Here is a 15,275-nt window from a genome sequence, read left to right as displayed (position 1 = left end):
CGATCTGGTTTCGTTTCATGCGGTTCAATATCTCCGCAAAGACGGATTCATTGTGAAACCGCATCGAGCTGTAGAAACGCTGTAGTAAATATTCAAGGCGCTGGTTCTCCACAGAAAAAAGTGGAGCGCATCAAGCCTGCGCGCATACAGCCTGCGCGCATACAGCCTGCACGCATACAGCCTGCGCGCTGTATACAAACGTTCAGTCACGAGGATATTCAACCTTTTTAAATTGAGCAGAAATACTTTTTAATGTACAGTTAGTAATTACATTTATCAAGGGGCTGCATTTAAAGCTGCAAAAAGAATACAAATAAAAAAATAAATAAAAAATTCAACGCAACTCTGGCGTTGCCCAGCTGGTGGGGGGGCAATGACGTCATCGTTTGCGTTTCAGGCGTCCACACGAATCCTAACACGAAAGCGCATCGGTCCGGATAGATTTGAAACCACCCTGGGACATGGTTTCAGAAATGTGTGTTTTCGGACACCGGATCCGCCGGCTCCGTCTGGACTGTCGGCCGAAAACGCACAAGACTTATGCAGTTTCACCAAAATCGTCTCTGTGTGGATAGGGCCTTTCCATCTCTCCCCACCCGCTCTCCCTATCGCATTTATCCCTCCCTATCCCAATTTCCCTCTCTCCCTCCCTTCCTTCACTCTCCCTTATCCTCCCTCCCTTTCTTTTTCTCCCCCCTCCCTACCTCCCTCTTTCCCTCCCTCCCTTCCGCACTTCCCTCACTCTCCCTTATCCTCCCCCCCTGTCCTTCTCTCCCCCGTCCCTACCTCCCTCTTTCCCTTCCTATCTCCCTCCCTCTCTCCCTCGCCCTCTCTCCCCTTTTCCTCCCTCCCTCTCTCACTCCACTCCTCCCCTCTATCTGTCACCTCTGTGTCGGTGTGTTGGAGTGAGTGTGAAACACATGCTTCTTCCTACTGTCAGAGCTCATTTAAATAGAGCACCGCCACCCAGGGCACGGAAAACAAAAGGAATATTAATATTTATTCTATTAGCCAAAGTGCTTAGGTCTGTGATTTTCTGCTGTTTGTGTGTTGGTTTGATGGTGTGTGTTTGTGTGTGTGTGTATACGTTTCCTGTGTGTGTGTGTATGTGTGTGTATGTGTGTGTGTGTGTTTGTAAACCAGGCCCACAGTGCCGGGGTCTGGCAGCTGTGTGTGTGTAGAGGGGTATCTGTGAGTGTGTGCGTGTGTGTGTGTGTGCATGTGTGTGTGAGTGTGGCGGCAGTGTGATGGATAGCAGGCAGTAATTATAGATGGGAAAGTGCTGAGGATGGCACTTTGAGCCGGGCTGCCAGACACTCCAGCAGCTTACGGGTTAAAACCCCTTCTCCTCTCCATCCTCCTCCTCCTCCTCCTCCTCCTCCTCCTCCTCCTCCTCTTCTTCCTGATCCTCCTCCTCTTCTTCAAGTCTGGTTTTGTCTGCTAACTGCTCTCACTCACTCAGAATTTCTTTTTTATTTGTCTTGTTTTTTCATCTCTCATCGCCCCCGTTCATATTTGTTCATAATTAATTGTTGAAACTTTACTTTTAAACTAAAAGCCTGGCTGTATTGTGTGTTAAAGGAAAATTGACTTTCTATGCTCATATCAAATTAATTCAAGTTCATCTTTGACCTTTACTTTGGAAGCCTCACATTACGATGATTGCCTTCAAAAAACAACATTATAAAAGTATGATAATGCTTTGTCTAACTCTCTGAAGGGGCATTATCTGCAAACACAGGAAAGTGTTTGTTGTAAACCAATTGCAAATGATGGTTCTAAAGAGAAAAGCATAATACACATTCTGAAAAATAAACATAAGAAAATGTATGCCTAATTTATAAACCGAACATCTACTAAGACATACCTAGATTGTTAATTCATTATGTTTAACAACTACAGGTTTAAACTGGTGGATTAAAATAAGTATGAATATGCATAATTAAAATTATATTTGATCCATTTACTGGATCAAACACTGCACTAGGAATCCACTTTACTAGAGTAGAAGGCCTTATCTTATTTGTTACTTGTTGAGTGGGCAATAAAAGTACTCAACATATTTTACTGTTTCTTTCTGCGTAATGTAAAACGGCTTCTATAAAAACTTCACATTTTTAGGCTTGATGCCGAAAATGTAAATTAGTATAGACGTCCCTCTTTTCTGAATCTTCATCTCCATTCACTTATCTCTCTCGCCTTTACTTTCTCTTACTCTCTTTCCCGATGGGTCTTTTCTCTCTCGCTCTCTCTCGCTCTCTCTCTCCCTGTCTCCTGTGCTAAATATGCTGACTCTCCCCGGTGTTGGCCCTAGCAGAGAGCTCTCTCTAATAGGCCCAAGAGACCTGGCAGGGTTCCTTAAATCAGGTGGAAAATTGTTAACTTGCCGTGGTATAAAGACGATCTGTCCACTTCTACATATCCACTCCCCATCCCCTTCTCTCTCTCTCTCTCTCTCTCTCTCTCTCTCTCTCTCTCTCTCTCTCTGTCTCTCTTGCTCTCTCTATTTCTTTTACTCTTTCACTCTGTATAGGTGAATGGTTGATAAATGGATGAATGTATAGAAGGATGAATGATTGGATGGAAATATGAATGGCTGATAAATTAAAGGACTGATGGATGGATGACAATAATTAACGGATGGACGTGAATACGAACAGATGTTAAAATGATGTACAAACGTGGTCCGGATAGGACATACACTTCAAGTGCCAGTGTTTATTTTAGAGTATGTCATCGGAGGAAAGCTCTCCAGTGGCTTGTATTGCGCACGTGTGGTAGAGGGACAGTGATGGCATGCAGATATAGATCATGTAAGTTAAGGTATACCTCCAGGTCCCTCAAGGCTGAAACATCTAGGAACATGAGCTGAGGACCTCAAAACACACACACACACACACTGCTCACACACAGGCCTTACGCCACATAGTGTGTATAATTAGCTGGTCTGACAGGTGGAACAGATCCGATCTCCTACAGAATGAAGCCACTAATTTACACTGGAACACACACACACACACACACACACACACACACACACACACACACACACACACACACAGACTGTAATACGTACACACTGTAATATACACACTGGAATACATGCACACAAACTGTATCACAGACACTCACTCTCTTTCTCCCACCCACTTGCACACACTCACTGTAATATATACACACTGTAATACACACACACACACACACACACACACACACACAAAGACTGTAATGAGTACAGACTGTAATACACAGACACACACACACACACACACAGACTGTAATATGTACACACTGTAATATACAAACACACGCACAGACTAATACATACGCACTGTAATATAAACACTAGAATACATGCAAACACACTGTATCACAGACACACTTTCTCACACGCATGTGCGCACACTCACTGTAACATATACAGACTGTAATACCCCCCCACACACACAGACGTGTACGTGTTCATAAATATACACATACACACACACATACACACTGTAATATAAGGCGCCCATATTCTCCCTCTCACTCACCAACACACTGTTTTACGTACTGTATTATTAAAGGCACATACACCTTACATTGTAATCACAGTTAACTAAACAAAGTAATGAATAAATTCTTCGACCATTGACATATTCATTCGTGTGCGTTTGTGTGTGCAGTGTAAGAAGAAGCACACGCTGGTGTGTCCGGACTTCTCCCGCAGCGGCTCCTGTCCGCAGGGTACCCGCTGCAAGCTGCAGCACCGCCAGAGAGGCAAGAGACGCCCCGCCCCTGCTGGCCCCGCCCCTGCTGGCCCCGCCCCTGCTGGCCCCGCCCCTGCTGGCCCCGCCCCTGCTGGCCCCGCCCCCGCCACGGCCATCGCCAGCTCCTCCGCCACTCAGCCGGCAAGGAGAGCCCGCACCAAGGAGCCAACGAAGAGGTCAGGACAAAAACACCACAACGCCCACCCTCACAAACACAGAATAACCCCGAGAGACACTGAGACATCGGGCCCACACTGAATGATGCTCAGAGGTTAGGTGTCGGACATTGGGGATCGAACCCAGGAGCGTTTCAGCTGGGAATGGATCACCCGAGCCACCACTTGACCCTCTTACTTGGCCTGTAACTGTGACATGTTACATCACAGTCATAGTAAACCGTAGTGTGTCCCTGCTCACTCATACGAGCGCCGTTCCTCCAGATCACTCCGTAACGCCACAATAACTTGCTTTGGAGTCAATTAGCAGATGCTTTTGATTCATAAAGACTTAGTGAGTTCATATACATGTCATTAAGAAGCAGGTAAGGCCAGTCTTACTCTGTCTTATGTTTTCTTGTGTCGTTGTGTCACTAGGCTCCGCCTCTCTGTGACCACACCCCCGACGACCCCTGGCGACCTGAAGTTGCCCTCGTTCATCTCTCTCTCCAGCTCGCCCGAGGAGACGGAGCTACCGGACACGGCGGATGGACCCTCCCCCCTCCAGGGTGAGTTGGTGTTCTGCCAGCCCCCCACCCTTTCCCTAAACTAATATACTATTAACTATAGAGTCAATCAGCAGACTCTCTTGTGCAAAGTGACTGATGGTGGATAGAAATACATGTCATTAACCAGCAGGTAGGGGTTAGGCTGTGCAGAGACAGGTCATTAAGAAGCAGGTTTGTGTTAGACAGTACAGAGACAGGGCATTCAGGAGAAGGCAGGGGTTAGACAGAACAGATGCATGTCATTAAGGAGCAGGTAGGGGTTAGACCGTACAGAGACGGGTAATTCAGGGGCAGCTGGGGGTGAGACGGTACAAAGACAGCTAATTTATGAGCAGGTAGGGGTTAGGGGTCATCTTGCTCAAGGACACGTCACCTACAGGTAGACTGTAGACAGAAACACTCTAACCATGAGACTATCCAACAAAGCAAGTACTTTTTATCTGAAGTTTTGCTTCCTTTGCTTCTATTTATGGGAACAAGACCCTTTTGTCTACAGATACAGACTGCTGTCATTGGTGTTCAAACCCAGACCCTTTCAGCTGGGAATCAAACCTAAAGACGAGATCAATTGACATCTATACTGTCCATACCTGGACAGTATCCAACGTATTTCCTCTGCCGGAGGCGTCGTCTAATGTGGGCCTGTCCAGCAGTTCAATATTTATTTTTGAAATAAACAGAAACATTACTGATTGGTTTTCGCTAATTACAATTATCGGAATCCAATTATTGTTGGGTTTTTTATGAGGACATTACCTGCTTAATCTATTAAAAATAAAGAGTGGAATCCTCAAGTTGCTGTTGCACCAAAAGCAAAGTGTTGTTTTGGCGGGCAAGGATAAGGCAAAGTCAAGCAAAGACGGGAATAGACGCAGATTTCTCGCCGGGCATGGGAGGTGGCGTGAACAGCGAGGCGCCAACAACACAAAAAGTTAAATAGAGTTCAAATATTTTGCTTAATTTGCGTGGAGCTGTGTCATGAAAGCCTGTTAGCGTTGCGATTCTCTCAGCGTCACTCACGTCCTGAAGCCCTGATTGGATCACAAAAGCGTCAGTCATCCAGACGCAGCTCAGGGAGAAGGCGGATGGTGTGTGCCACCGGATGGTGTTATGAGGCTCTCTGACATCTCTGACGTCTCCGGGACTTCCACAACAAGAACAGAGTGGTCATGGTGGTTATCTCAGCAAAGGGTGGCAGAAAGAAACGTTGGGGATTATGCGAGGTAGGCGTTTACTCGCTCTTCACACGAGTAAACGCTTGCGATACGTGCTGTCAAACTCGCGCGAGGAACAGAAATTTTTCCACGAAAAATGTATTCGCTTTTGGTGTGAGCACAGCTTAATGTTTGATATTTATGAGAAATAGAAGCGTTGTTAATTGTTAGCGTTTGTTGTTAGTTGGAAATGGAAGCATTACCAATGGTTGGTCTGACCATAATTATAGTGTAATCCCAATGTTTGGCGTCTGGGTGAGAGGTGTGTCTGGGTGAGAGGGGTGGGCACAGCTGAGGGTCCCGTCGGCAGACTTGACAGACGGACCAGAGGCATCCCCTCCCGACCCCCTGACACCTGCTCCAGTCTGCTGGCACCCACGCGTGCATGCACGCTCCCACCCACGCACACGCGGACACGCACACACACACAAACAGAAAAACACACACTGACTCATAAACCCCTATGCTCACTCAACACATTTAATAAAAACATGTACACACGCTTACTTGCATACTCAATGCAACACAAATATGCATGTGAACACACTAATAGGCCCACATGCAGGTATAAAAGCATACACACACATTTTTCTCAGTTCTGGGTCTTCATTTATTGGTAATTGGTAATTGTAATTGGTCGATCACTGATGGACTAGTTCTATTAAATGTTTTGTCTTAGAGTGGCGCTAGGCGGTAGCTCAGTGTTTTGACCTCGCCCTGGTAACTAGACTAACATATTTCACACACACACACACACACACACACACACAAAATCCCAACTCTTTATACCTGGAAGCCATCCAAACAACCTGTTCCTCACTACCGAATGAATTAGCTTAGACATTATGTATCACTGCCAGAGTATACACACACACACACACACACATATACGCTTCAATTCTGTGGTTCATCAATCGCAGCTGTCTCATTTTCTTCCTTATTTACTATGATGTCATCACTCAGAATTACAACATACGGGAAGCAGTCATCAGCAAAACCACACACACACACACACACACACACACACACACACACACACACACACACACACACACACACACACACACACACACACACACAAACACAAACACACACACACACGCTAACCAACACAGACACACACACACACACTCATTCATACACATTCACACTGATACTTAATCCCTCATATTCATGCATCTACACTTATTCTCTCTCACACTGTTATACTAATACTTGTTCAAACATACACTTTTACTTTTGCGCACACACAAATGCATATTTTCTCTCCTTCACACATAGTCAAACTTAGCTTTCCTTCATGCATTCACATACATTGCGTCTTGTAAACTGCTTTACGGTTTCTCTGTGTATTTACTGTCACTACAGCTCCTCTTTCGTCTCTTCCTGGCTTCTGTAATGGGATCCATTTCCTTGTATCAGGGGGGTTGGATAATACACAGACATGTGATTGTTGATGATAGGAGTACTGCTTACTGTCACAGGAGATCATTTTCCAGCTGTGTTGCTATTGGTTGGAATGCTATACCTGCTTGTTCACATCTACTATCGGTATGGAAAAATAAGTGAAGGCAGCAAAACTGATCCAAACATGTGCTTTTTCTAACCTTTGACCTTGCTGTCTCCGCCTTTATAGAAAAGAAGCTCCAGATCAAGCCACGCCTTTAGTGGAGCCACGTCCCTGCAACGCATGGTGTCAACTGTTAACCAAGTTCTGAGGCCGACAAGAACAGTATTCTTATTATTATTGAACATATTGTTTGTGATTTCTTAATTCATTCATTCTTTCAGAAAGAATCGCTTTCTCAGTTTCTTCAATTTTGGGCCGAACACTGAAATCAAAACACAGTTGTGGTTTCCGGATTGGCCCGAAGTAGAACCAGTTATGACCAGGCATTGAGTTGCAGTTTGAGCGGAGGCTGTGCTGTTGCTGTGTTTTTAGTGATAGGTTCCGGTTTGTAAGTGTTCTCAACTCAGGGTATTATCGATGTGCATCCTCTGTAAAGTCCTTAAAAATGCAGTTCTCTTAATTGAAATATATATATATATATCTATATATATATATGTATATATAAAATGTTTTACAATCTGCTTGAATGTTTTTGAAAGCCTTTATCAGCACATGTGCAGATTAATTTTAAGAGGACATATGGCATGTCAAATAAAGTGCTTATGTACACACATGTTGTGTCACACTTTGTAAGCAAAGGGCTTTGTGTATGTATGTGTGTGTGTGTGTGTGTGTGTGTGTGTGTGTGTGTCTGTGTGTGCATCTACATGTGGGTTTTTGTGCATGCATTTGCGTGTGCATTTGCGTATACGTACATGTCTTTCTATGAATGTTACTTGCATGTGTGTGGGAGCCAGGGGTGGGGGGGGTGGTTGTGTTTCTCAAGGGAGGGAACCTATCTTCTGGGAGGTGATGACAGCAACAGCGGCCTCAGGCAGGTGGGGCGGGGGGGCAGTATTGGAGACGAGATACATGAGCGCACGCTGACATCACCGCTACCCACACACACACACACACACATGCACACACACTATGTTCAACACAATTAAGTGCAAACAAACTTCCCTTTATAGTTAGTTTTTTCTACTAATGCCCAGAAACTTATCCAAAGCTTTAGATTCTGTGTTTATGCTCATGGACTGAGTCTCACAGTTAAAATTTTGTTGACCGTCTCGTTCTATGTACACACTTGTTGTTGTGGGGCCCCTGATTTCAAGAGCATTAACGCGCTGTTATTCCGACGCTTCGTCATGGTAACAAACGAGCCAGCGTGACGACACCCGGGAGCACGCTCGCTCACAGCAACAGAGCGCGCACACACGCATAGAAACACAGAGAAATCCCCCGTGCCAAGAATGTATGCACTTGTGGTGTTGTGTAAGTGTTCACCAAATGGCATATATTTATAAACACACATACAGACATACGCATAGGGTCAAACTGTCTGTGCGTCTGAATGTAAACAAACACATGCAAGCACACACACACACTACACTACACAGTCCACACACACACACACACACACACACACACACACATAGTATAGACACATAGTTCACACATGGTACAAACACAGTACACATATGCATTAAGGGGCATACCTTCTAATCACATTGACACAAACCAACTGGCAACTCTTGTCAAGAAGGTTGTTGGTTCGAACCCCACTAGGACCTTTATGTTTTGAGGGAGCATTTTCTGTGTCCCTGGAAGTCTCGTCCTTAACATAGTAAAAAATCCCCCTCAACAACTCCTCAATGTTAGAACGTTTCTAGCACCGCATTAATATATCAGTTAGAAAAGTGCGCAGGCCATCAGATGTCTTGGTTCTTGCGTTCAGGTCAGGGGGGGTCAGCGTGCGATACAGACCAGCGGTACCACACGGCTCTCCCAAAATGTAGGAGACAGGAGCACATCGGTCTTGTCTGGACGACTCTTCCTCCTCCACCTCTACCTCGCTGTCTTCCCTCCTTATTTCCCCATCTCTGTCCCTCCATCTCTCTCTATATATATGACCGACTCACTCGCTCTCTTTCCTCTCTCTGTACTCCTCTCTTCCGCTCTCGGCTCCCCTTTTTCTCTCTTACTTTATCGCTCTCTCTCTCTTCCTCTCTCACCCCCTTCTTCTCTCTTCTCTCCCTCTGTTTGTATCTCCTCTCTCCTTGTCTCTGTTTGTCTGTCTGTCTGTCGGTCTGTCTGTGTCTCTCTCTCTCTCTCTCTCTCTCTCTCTCTCTTTAAGTGCCTGAGACAGATGACGGCTGCCTCTTGCTTCAAATCTTCACCGCGTGCTGCTGAGCTTGGCAAACTCTAATTAAGATCAATATTCCAATTTTTTTTGTAAAAGCGAACGAGACGGGAGTGAAGACAAGAGGAAGAGAAATCGTCCGTCGCTCAAGACGCGCGCAGACAAAGGGACGGCCGACATGTGATCCAAAGCAATCACATTTTTACAGGACATGGTCGCTTCATTAATAACCATTAGGATCTCTTTTTTTTGCTTTGCCTTCACGTGGAAGCTTGTTATATATATATATATATATATATATATATATATATATATATATATATATATATATATATATATATATATACATATAATAAATAGGCCCAAATAACTGTATAACTCAAAGTTAGCCCTCCGACATGAGTTTTAAAAGGTCGGACTCTCAGTGTGTTTGCGTGTCCTCAGAGCTTATGGGTTACCTGCTCGTACACAATTAAAGCGGATTACTTCACGCTGGTGGTATTTAGTGGCACGCGGGTCTCTCGGGAGGAAACTATGGCTCGCAGATAACCTCGACCACCCTCACCGGAACCAATCGGGGGGGATAGGTTCGGGTATACCTGGCTGAAGTAGGCCTCTCGCCTCTCCCCGGCTCAAAGCCCACTGTCCCTGATGTCCATTCTCCTTAAATCGTCAGAACTGCATCACCAGCGAACTTACAATATGCAAAGACACAATGAAAACCCTGACTTCTAATATTTATGTCCAAGCCCTCGGCCACAGACCACCCCCCACCCCCCTCGTTTCTCCCCCTCCTCCCCTCCTCGGGACAATGAATAGACCACGGCAGATCGTCTTAAATGTTGCATTTCAATACGGACTGCTTAGCTCGGCGTTTGGAGAGGAGTGGGATGTGGGATGTGGGATGGGGGAGGGCGGGGAGATGCGCTGCTGCTGCTGCTTATTGGATAAAACCCCCTTCTAATGACTTAGCGCGCCTCAAACTTCAAATACCTCCATGTGATTTCCATCCCTTCATCTTTCTTCTCCTTTATTTTTCATCCACGCCAGCAGATTTAAAGGCGACGTCGAGAGCGCGTATTTCACCGGCCGCTCGGCCATGGGGAGCAGCTACACGCGCACTCAGCTCAGTGCAAGCTTTGCGCTTCGCATCTGACCAAGTTTAACTTACTGCCCGGCCTGTTTTCACTAAGATAGGCACTATGGATGCAGCGGATTGGAGTCCATTTGTTCCCGAGATGACACACTTGGGGGTCGTTTGCGCGAGCGTCCCCCAACTGCAGTCTTTGCATTAAAATGATTATAGCCTACACACACACACACACACACACACACACACACACACACACACACACACGCACACACACACGCATGTACGAGGGTCAAGCGCGGCCGCATCTTGCCAACCCACGGGGGACAGAAAAGTCTTGAACCCACGATTGTCTTTTCGATGGCATCGATATTCAACTACATCCTCCCACTGGTTTAATTTCCAGAACTGCTTCTTCAAAAGCTGAGCGTGCACGCGTCGGCGCTCGCCGTCGCTGCCCTTAATTATCCGTGGGCGCGCGCCGATAAGAGCCGCTTAATCCAGCGGCTGATTAATTGCGGGATGGAAAGAAAAGCGTTCATCTAGAAGGCCGTCCGACGAACGGACGGTCATCAGGAAGCCACAAGGGGGGGGGGGGGGTCCTTGCATGCAATCTATTACAGATTCATATTGATAATTGGAAATGCATTGGCCAATGGTGTCACAGCCCTGCTTAATAATTAAGACCATCAACTTGAAATATTTAAAAGTGTGAAAAAAACTGAACGTTATACCAAGGATTTGTTAAGCAAACGTTTGTGTTACATTGAGATGGAAATTAACCCGATATGTTTGTAACAGTTGTATCAACCTCAATAAAAATACGATTTCTATGTTTAATTATCTTGGTACATATGTGTTTTGTTGTTTTAGCGTTAGCCTGGTCCAATCTGATGGTAACGCACGGTGGTCTTTTAATATAAACTATCTATATAGGGACAATTAATGAAGTCACAACGGAGAACCTGACACACTTAACCACGGTGTGTATTAATAAGAGGCTCTCGTCGCCACTGATGATATGAGGGGGGTTTGAATCCGCGAGGCCGCGAGTGCGAGTGAGCTTTACCGAAACATTTCTTCCTTGACAAACTTGACGGATGTATATCGTCTTTCTCATCCGCGCGTTCCATCCTCACGCTGCTCCTCCGGTGCGCATGCAATTGCATCTGCTCCGTCACTAGAGGGGGGAGATGTGCACCTGTTCGCGAGCCTGCTGCTGCCTCTGCTGCTCCCCTCCTCCCTGCGCGCGGAGGTGGAGGTGGAGGAGGAGGGAAGGAGGGGTCCTCCCCTCCTACGTCTCCACGCGCTGTCCCGACAGCTGCCTAGGGGACCCTCCGAGAGAGGGGGCTTGGTATAGGCGGATGCAAATCCCCCGCTGTCTCCCCCACCTCGCCTATTGGCCCGTCGCGGCTCCCGGTGGGAGGGTCGCGCGCCAACGCCGTCTTTATAAGTGGCGATTGCCTTTCGCAGCGCCTCAGTGTAACACTGTGAGCTCGCGTCGGAAGGCACAAGCACAACACCGCCTGCTTTCCTTTTTTTCTGTTTTCAAAATCCAGGAAAAATAATGATAATGAAAGGAATTTAAATAATATTTTTTTCATGCATTTGGCGTCTTAACGTGCGCGCCGGCCAACCAACGCACAACAAACGCAGCCCCGGTTTGTTCGGTGCTGCACCGTTGGGACCGAATCCGTGAGTAGAGACCTCGAGAACAAAATCTGGACTGACCACTTGTGTTGATTTAGTTTGAAGGGGGGACACGTTCTCAAGTCCCTTGGTTAAAAGAAAGTGTCAACTTTTCTTGACTTCCAAGTTAAGACATCCTCAACGCAACTGTGTGTTCTGTGAACTCTGCAAACTTATTTTTGTTGTCTCTGCAACCCATTCCGTTTCGGATTTGTTGTTCGCTGAAGCGGGACTTTTGTCACATCTTTACGCGCTACGGTCTGGGGCTGTGCCACCGGCCCGACGCTGCTTTTAAATCACCGCTACACGGACTTGGCTTCCCGGCAGGTGTGCGTGTGTAAACCTGCTGCACCTGAATTAGGATATAGGCGACGAATGGTTGAAATAACAGCTGACAACCCGCGTGGAGACGACACACCACCTCCCTGCATCTCATCTGAACAAGCGACACCGCGGACAGTGAAAGCGGCCGCGGCCACGGAGGAGAAGAGAGGAGAGGTGAAGCGAGGACAGGACAGGTCGGTGTCTCTAAATTCACCGGGATCAGGTTTCAGCCGGGCCCCGTGGGGGCTCCTGGTATTAAGGGGCTGCATTTGACCTGGGATAAGCTGTCAACAAGAGGAGCGGACGGGGAGCGAACTGGCAGGTGTACAAGTTAATTCACATGCATACGTGTAATCACGCCACTATATATAGAAGTTGTTTTAGGGACTCGCGGCCACAATACACGCTGCTCCTAGACCACCACCAACCCCCCACCCCACCCTCCCCACCGTCCTGCAGCTCCACGCACCGGGCGCGTGCGTGTGTCTATATATACTCCCACAAACACACACGCCGTACCGTGCTGTATTTCTGGGTCCCCCCGCCGCAGAAGTCTCTGTGTTGGTAGCAGCGTCCGCTCCGCCGTCGGTTTGGCTGTGAGGGCGGGGGTCGTCGCATGGACTGACATGGCCACGGACCTCGCCATGAGCACCGAGCTGCCGAACAGCCCGCTGGCCATCGAGTACGTCAACGACTTCGACCTGATGAAGTTCGAGGTGAAGAAGGAACCGCCCGAATCCGAGCGCTACTGCCACCGCCTCCCGCCGGGCTCCCTGTCCTCCACGCCCATCAGCACCCCCTGCTCCTCCGTGCCTTCGTCGCCCAGCTTCTGCGCCCCCAGCCCGGGCGGGGTGCAGCCCAACCAGGGCCTCGGCAACGGGGGTCTCGGCAGCGGGGGCAACAACAACAACAACAACAACAACAGCAGCAGCAACAACAGCAGCAGCAGCGGCGGGAACAACAGTCAGAACGGCGGGGGCAAGCCGCAGCTAGAGGACCTGTACTGGATCCCGGGCTACCAGCACCACATTAACCCCGAGGCGCTCAACCTCACCCCGGAGGATGCGGTGGAGGCCCTGATCGGCAACGCGCACCACCACCACCACCACCACCACCAGGCCTACGAGGGCTTCCGCGGGGGCCAGCAGTACGCCGGGGAGGACCTGTCCGCGGCCTCGGCGGCGCACCACCACCACCATCACCAGAGCCACCACCACGGACACCACCACGGCCACCACGCCCGCCTCGAGGACCGCTTCTCGGACGACCAGCTAGTGAGCATGACGGTGCGGGAGCTCAACCGGCAGCTGCGTGGCTTCAGCAAGGAGGAGGTGATCCGACTAAAGCAGAAGCGGCGCACGCTGAAGAACCGCGGCTACGCGCAGTCGTGCCGCTACAAGCGCGTGCAGCAGAGGCACATGCTCGAGACCGAGAAGTGCACGCTGCAGAGCCAGGTGGAACAGCTGAAGCAGGACGTGGCGCGTCTTGCCAAGGAGCGGGACCTCTACAAGGAGAAGTATGAGAAGCTGGCCGGCCGCGGGTACAGCGGCGGCGGACCCACAAACACTCGAGATCCGACGGTTGGGGGCCACGGGAAGCAGCAGGCCGAGTTCTTCATGTGAGGCAGAGAGAGAGAGAGAGAGAGAGAGAGAGAGAGAGTGAGAGAGAGAGACTCGTGTATCAGAGACTATGATACCACCCCCCCCCCCCCCCCCCCCCCCCCAGAGGGGAAATAACATGATTTTTGAACCCTATTTATATTCTCTCAGTTTGCATTGTTTACAGTTATGCCCTAGAACATAATGTTATTTTTATTGTTGAAGGCCCTTTATTAAAATACAACGAACATGTCTGAAGGGGAATGGAAGGTATAAGAGGTGCACCAAAGTAGTCTTAAAGATATTTGGCCGAACCTTTTGTAACCGCGTCACACACACCTCTGGTTCTGTATTATTGATGCTTCAACTTGTTGTTGGGTCGAACTTGAGACTTTTTTTCTCTCTCTCTAATGTGAAACAAGGACATTCTGATCCAACAAATCAAGTCTTACTCCACCGATCAGAATCTTTTAAAACGGTCGATTCTTTGTCATTCGTTCGTTTTCAACCTCAGAATGAATGAGATTTTTGTGTTGTTCAGTTGGGACTCTGAAAAAAGAAGTGAATAGATATATTTTAGGAGGTAGGACAGTAGGCCTGCTCGCCATCTCTCCCATGTCGTAACCGGACTGTGGTGCTGGAGAGGAGAGAGGAGAGAGGCGATTTTGGACGCAGCTAAGGAATCTTTGAAATCTTGCAAGTCTAGTTTCCCCGTTCCTCCAATAGCGACCCTGCATGCAGGACATGTATGGAAACCAACCCACCCCGACCTCAATCACCCACCGCCACCCCGACCTCTTCCCGCCATCTCCTGATTCCTGGATGGACAGCATGGCCCCCGTCGCCTCCTCCAGCCCCCCACACCCTCTGAAATCAGCTATAGGCCTGGGTATTCAAGACACACCTTTACACACACACACGCAGACACGCAAACATGCACACATGCACCACACACACACACACACACACACACACACACACACACACACACACACACACACACACACACACACACACAAACACCCCGAGAGGCGCAAAGACTGTACGGAAAACCTCGCGACTCGACGGAACAATCTGCTCACGGATGCATCGTTGCCGCTATTTCCAATCAATTTTTTCTATTGTTTTAAAG

General features: G+C 48.1%; 2 protein-coding genes across 2 annotated transcripts in view; both read left to right on the top strand.

Moving 5' to 3' along the window:
- Positions 1-7,805, top strand: part of zc3h3 (zinc finger CCCH-type containing 3) — a gene marked incomplete at its 5' end in the record, with an annotated part of 51,938 nt that extends 44,133 nt beyond the window's left edge. Inside the window, 3 exons of the mRNA XM_079740089.1 lie at positions 3,666-3,925; positions 4,343-4,473; positions 7,324-7,805. Of these exons, the coding sequence (XP_079596215.1) occupies positions 3,666-3,925; positions 4,343-4,473; positions 7,324-7,355 (423 nt within the window). The 3' untranslated portion in view covers positions 7,356-7,805. The remainder of the gene's footprint in view (positions 1-3,665; positions 3,926-4,342; positions 4,474-7,323) is intronic.
- A 5,366-nt stretch (positions 7,806-13,171) lies between these two features.
- On the top strand, positions 13,172-14,167 carry mafaa (MAF bZIP transcription factor Aa; the record flags this gene model as incomplete). The annotated part of the gene is made up of 1 exon (XM_079739239.1): positions 13,172-14,167. One exon carries the CDS (start codon positions 13,172-13,174, stop codon positions 14,165-14,167), a length of 996 nt encoding a protein of 331 aa, XP_079595365.1.
- Between the last annotated feature and the right edge of the window lie 1,108 nt (positions 14,168-15,275).

This window comes from Pollachius pollachius (genome assembly GCF_949987615.1).
Source record: "Pollachius pollachius genome assembly, chromosome: 7".
Taxonomy (NCBI): Eukaryota; Metazoa; Chordata; class Actinopteri; order Gadiformes; family Gadidae; genus Pollachius; species Pollachius pollachius.
This window is presented reverse-complemented; position numbering and strand designations above follow the sequence as displayed.